Consider the following 6,000-nt stretch of genomic DNA (forward strand, 5'->3'; position numbering starts at 1 on the left):
TACTAATTTTCTTTAATTTGGATTTATTTTCAATTACATTTGAATTGCTTTCAGATAATTTTGAAATTATTCTGCAACATCTGTCGCAAATGAATTTTTTTGATTTTTGATCTGGTGTCACTTTAATTCCCAATGATTCGACAGCGTCAGCAGTGGTGTAATCACGGTGATCCAATTTTGCATTCAAAGATCTTCTTTTATTAGGATGATTATTCAAATTACGGTCACAATTACAACACCAGTAGTCAGCCATAATTACTAAAATGAATTAATGAATCAAATAAAATTACCACCAGCAATCAGCACACCTAACGTTATACATGGCAATATACGAATAAAATAATACGATACGATACACTACACGAAGATAAACGATACTAGTTATAATCGCGATAAATCGAGACATGAAAAAGTTAATAACGATAATGACGTCATTCAAGATGGCAACTTGCAAGAAAAACCGTCAGGTCAGGTGAAAATGTCTTAGATGACAGATTTCTCAATCATCCAGAGGATTTTTTTCAATAACTCCGGCCCAAGGTATGCAATTAGCTTAAGTTATCTATATTACACTGATAATGGAAACCATGAAAATGTCAATTTTGCCTAAAAAAAGTTTTAAATCGCGATCTATAAAACGCTAGTTCACTATACGTTGGCTGTAGGTAGGGGCCCCCTCCGCTTCAGTCTATGTATGGTGAGTGAGCCAACGCAGTTCAGCGGAACAACCAAAATACAGAGACTGAAGCTTTTGGTCTACCTCAGTACCTGAACAGATGCCAGAAGTGGCTGCCATGAAATATTTCCCTTTGCGGAACTGTAGTCTAACATCCTTTGGAGTTTGGCCTCTCATCATCTCCTGGAAGTTCTTCTGCATATCAGGTGCTCCTGTTGACGTCATCCTTCAATAATCGTTTCTAAGGCTCAGTGAACCTAGTACTAGTAGTAGTCTTACTACTCTTGACTGAGCTGAGCGGAGGCCCTGACTGCGGAGCTCGCCGTGCGGAGCTGAGGCTTGAGCGGTGAGGCTGAGATTGGGCTTAATTCGAACTTGTGCTGTTCGTTGGTTCGGAAAATGTGTAGGCCTTTACCAAATGAATTATGATCCCTGATATGAGCCGGGCAATTAGCTTAGTTTAACTTTTAGACCCGGTTTTCAAGAATATCCTCTCGAATATCCTTCTCCGACCGACCTTGGTTTGTTTCCACTCGCCTCGACAGAGTTTACTACACTGTCATGTGACAAGACAAAGTCACATGACCAGTTACGCCTATCATCAGGTGACATTTGTTTATCTTTGCGAGATGTTCTTTAATCGGGGCAAAATCGGGGGCAAAATGAATGTTACCCCCTTCCCCATCATAAGAAGAAGAGGAAGGAGATAGAGGAAAGAAGGGCTGAGGAGAAGAAGAAGAAGGAGAAAGATAAGAAGAAGAAATAAAAAGGAGGAGTAGGATGTATGAGAAGGAGAAAGAGAAGAATAAGAACAGAGAAGAATAATTAAGGAGAAGAGGTGAGAGAGAAGCTAGGAGATGAAGGAGCTAGAATAAGGAGGATAAGAAGAAGGAAAAAAAAGAGGAGTAGGAGGAGAAGAAGAGGAGGAGGAAGAAGAAGGATAAGAGAGAGGAGAAAGAGAAGGAGAATAAGAAGAGAAGAATAGGAGGGAAAAGAGGAGGAATATGATTAGGAGAAAGAGAATGGGAGGAGAAAGGGAAGGAGAAGGGAAGGAGAAGGGGAGGAGGAATAAGACAAGAAGGAGAAAGAGAAGGAAAATAAGAGGAGTAAGGTATGAGAGGAGAAGATGATGATAAAAAGGGGGAAGAGGAAGAAGAAAACAAATTGAATAAAAAGGAGGTGAAGAGGATGAACAGAAGGAGAATAATTTAGAAGAGATAGAGTGAAGAAGAGGGAGGAGAAAGTAAACAGGAGTGGAAGAGAAGGGGGACCAGATGTGCACTGACAAAGAGTGTGACTTTGCCTTTCAATTTTTATAGAGCTATGATCTGTTTGTTTATAATGGTATGTTATGACCAGTCATTATTCTTATGTATAAACAAAACGTCTTCACTTATAAAACAATGAAAGCGTGAAGCATGAGCTGGACTTTTTTTTTTGGGGGGGGGGGGTGTTGAAATAGTGACCTGCAAGTTGCCAATTCTTGCCTCCTTATTTTCTTCCATTTCTTTTCTTCTTCCTCATATTTTTTTTTGCCTTTCCCTTTTTTTCCCCCTTTTGTTCTTTTTAAACCTCTGATTTTTTTTGTGGGAGGGGGGGGGGGCAAAATTATATTTTGCCCCCCCCCCACAAAAATATTCCGGCAACAAACAAACCAGGCAGTCAGACCAGCATACTCCAAATTCTTGAGTTGTCGGTTGTAATTCTACTGGTTCAAATGTTGAGATGGGCTAAGCTGAAAGGCCTTTCAATTTACATCAATGAAAATCTAACACGGAAGCGATCTCAGCTGTTCTGGCAAGTAAAGAAGGGAAACCTCCCGCAAGTCCACAAAGTCTGGACTCAAGACGGAAGAGTAACAGCGATGAATAAGAGTGTAAAGGACCTCGGAAAACTTGACCAATTGAAGGAATGAGACAACAATATCAATCAAATTCACTGAACTGTAATACTTGGTCTGCTTGAGCACACAGGCGAATTCCTGTTTACTATTTGCTTTAAATTGCACTATTAAATATACGATTTGTTTTTAATAACGTTAATCACTAGAACTTGGTTCTTATTTTATTGAATATTTGTATAAAATTACATTCATTACTTACACGTAATACTTTTCACTTGTTTTGAAGTGTGACAATTTACATTTTATTGTTATTGTTGCTGTTGCTATTTTGCACATATTCGGGTTTTTCATGTATATATATTTGATAATTAAAATGATTAATGTATATAAATTGCTTAGAGTGGAGGAAGTAAAATCTCAACCTAATTTCAACATAAGATTTAATGATTAAATACCCATGTTCAATTTGTAATAAATCTGTTAAAATAAATCAAAAGGCTTTGTTATGCACTGTATGTTCACAGTGGGTGCATATAGTTTGTGGCGGGGTCTCAAGAGAGACCTATGATTCAGATGAACTGTTTGAAAATTGGCAGTGCCCGAAATGTATTCTCCAAAGTGTATTACCTTTTTGGAATGATCCTGATCTATCTACTGAAGTCGTGTATAACTGTAATAATATTTCTGTCGACGCACATGATGATATGTCAACCGAAACTAATGATTTTGCTCTAAAAGATATTAAAGGTATAAAATTAGCTCATCTTAATGTCAGAAGCATTGTTAATAAAGTTGCTGATTTACAATGTTGGCTGAATAATAACCCTTATGATCTACTAGGAGTGTCAGAAACATGGTTAACAAAAGAACATTCTGATAGCTTGATTTCTGTTAAAGGTTATAAGTTTGAGAGGAAGGATAGATGTACTCATGGAGGTGGAGTGGGATGTTTTATATCAGAAAATTTATCGTATATAAGGAGATTGGATCTTGAATCTGTTGCCTTAGAAATAATTTGGTTGGAGTTGCAACGTAGCAATAGTAGCTCATTATTTATTGGTATATTGTATAGAAAACCGGATAATCATTTAGATTTTTTTGACAGTCTTGAAAGTAATCTTGAGAAATTGTATACAGTTACAAACAACGTCATCCTTCTTGGTGATTTTAACTGTAATATGCAAACCATAAATAATCTTTCTAGAAAAGTTTCCAGTCTCCTTACTACAATGCAAATGACACAGGTTATATCTGAACCCACTAGAATTTCACCACATAGCCAGTCAGTAATCGATTTGGTATGTATTTCTGATGCACTTGTTGACAATATTATTAAGTCAGGAGTGCAGTCAGCTGGACTTAGTGATCACTCTGTGATTTTTACTGCAATTAAAGGGAAACATCAATCCCTTTCTCCGAAAATAACTAAATGTCGTTCATTCAAGTACTTTGACAGTGAGAAATTTAAAGATGATGTAAGGAAAGTTGATTGGCATGAGTTTTATTCCTGTGGGACTGACGTTGAAAAATTGTGGCACTACTTTAAAAACACACTCCTGGACATTTGTGACAGGCATGCCCCCGTGATATCAGTGCGGCAAAAACAAAGAGGGGTACCTTGGATAAATGATGATTTTTTGGTGTTAGCACGCGAAAGGGATTATTATCGAAAGCAATTTAGAAAAACTAGATTAATTTATTGGTGGAATAAATTTCAGTTTTCCCGTAACAGAGCTAATAACTTGATTAAAAATTTGAAAAAGAAGTATTATCAGGACAAATTTAAGGACTGCGAAAATGACATAAAAAAGAACTGGAACATTTTATCGAAGCTTATACCTAAGAAAAATAAAACCACGAGTCATGATGTTAAATTAACAATTGATAATGATCAAATACCTAACAATGAAATAGCTCACGTTCTAAACAAAGCCTTTAATGAAGTCGGCTCAAGGTTGCAAGCCGCTTCGGGTAATTTCTCGAAAGATTTATTAAACAATTTACAAACTCTGTTTATTCCAGATTGTGAATTTAAATTTTATGCAATCAAAAAGGAGTATGTTTTGAAAGAACTATTACATATTGATTGTTCGAAAGCGGTCGGAGTAGATGGCATTCACCCTAAGTTTCTCAAGCTGGCAGCAGAGAGTATAGCTGGCCCTTTAACCCATTTATTTAATGCAACTTTACAAACTAGTGTTATTCCAGAAGATTTTAAAACAGCAAGAATTACTCCTGTACATAAGGGAGGATCATTTGATATTGACAATTATAGACCAATTTCTGTGCTTCCAGTCCTGTCCAAAATACTAGAGAGAGCAATACATGATAAATTGTATAAGTACTTAAATGTAAATGATCTACTTGCAAATTGTCAGTCTGGCTTCAGACCGTCTTATTCTACTGCCACTTGTCTAACTGAGATTACAGACTTTTTGTATGATAAAATGGACCGAAAACATGTTACTGGTGGTATTTTCTTGGACTTACGCAAAGCTTTTGATGTTATTCCTCACAATTTTATACTTGCAAAACTTAAGTACTATGGTATTACTGGCAATGAATACAACTGGATGGAATCGTATTTAACAGACAGAAGGCAATTTGTAATGATTAACAATTGTCGCAGTGAATTTTTGAAGATAAAATCAGGTGTCCCACAAGGATCTATACTGGGTCCATTGATATTTTGTATTTTTATTAATGACATGTGTAATTTGAAATTGCATGTACATTCTAAAATGTCTCTTTATGCTGATGATACCGCCATTTTTAATCACGGTGAATCAATTAAGGAGGTACAAAAGTATTTGCAAGATGATTTTGATTCAATAAGTAAATGGCTAGACTTAAATAATATGCATTTACACCCGCAAAAAACAAAAGCCATGGTATTTGGTCAAAAGAAAAAGTTGAGGGGTGCTCATTTGTCAGTGAAATTCAGGAACATACAATTAGAAAATGTAAAAAAGATTAAATACTTAGGTGTCATGCTCGATCCGGGCTTGACTTGGTGCGAACATATTACTAATATCGTTTGTAAAATATCTCGGGCAATAGGTTGTGTAAGGCGGATTAAGCACTTACTGTCCTTTGATATTATGAAGAAGCTGTACTTTTCTATGGTTTTACCTTACATTGATTACTGTATTACATCTTGGGGAAGCAGTGCAAAAATACATTTAGGTAAGATACAAAAACTTCAAAATAAATATGCCAGAATGCTTTTGAAAAAAGATTATAATACATCACAAATTTCTTTGTTGCAGTCACTGAAGTGGCAATCAGTAGATCAGCGTATAAAATATCAGTATTGTGTTCTTGTATATAAAATAATGAATGATTTAGTTCCAAATTATTTAAAACCTTTAGTATGTAAACGGCCCGTGAAATACAGGACACGGTATTCTTTACGATGCCCCCTTCAGCTTCCCAAAGCTAGAATTGAACATAAAAGAAAATCTTTCGCATATGTCGGACC

General features: G+C 36.1%; 1 protein-coding gene across 2 annotated transcripts in view; it reads right to left on the reverse strand.

Moving 5' to 3' along the window:
- LOC129264336 (D-glutamate cyclase, mitochondrial-like) overlaps positions 1 to 1,241 on the reverse strand; it is a 29,116-nt gene extending 27,875 nt beyond the window's left edge. Inside the window, exon 1 of one of the 2 annotated variants that reach the window (XM_054902203.2) lies at positions 769 to 1,241. In XM_054902203.2, coding sequence (XP_054758178.2) covers positions 769 to 901 — 133 coding nt within the window. In that variant the 5' untranslated portion in view covers positions 902 to 1,241. The remainder of the gene's footprint in view (positions 1 to 768) is intronic. The other variant, XM_054902204.2, reaches the window with a different exon arrangement.
- Positions 1,242 to 6,000: the final 4,759 nt, after the last annotated feature.

This window comes from Lytechinus pictus, chromosome 7, assembly GCF_037042905.1.
Source record: "Lytechinus pictus isolate F3 Inbred chromosome 7, Lp3.0, whole genome shotgun sequence".
Taxonomy (NCBI): Eukaryota; Metazoa; Echinodermata; class Echinoidea; order Temnopleuroida; family Toxopneustidae; genus Lytechinus; species Lytechinus pictus.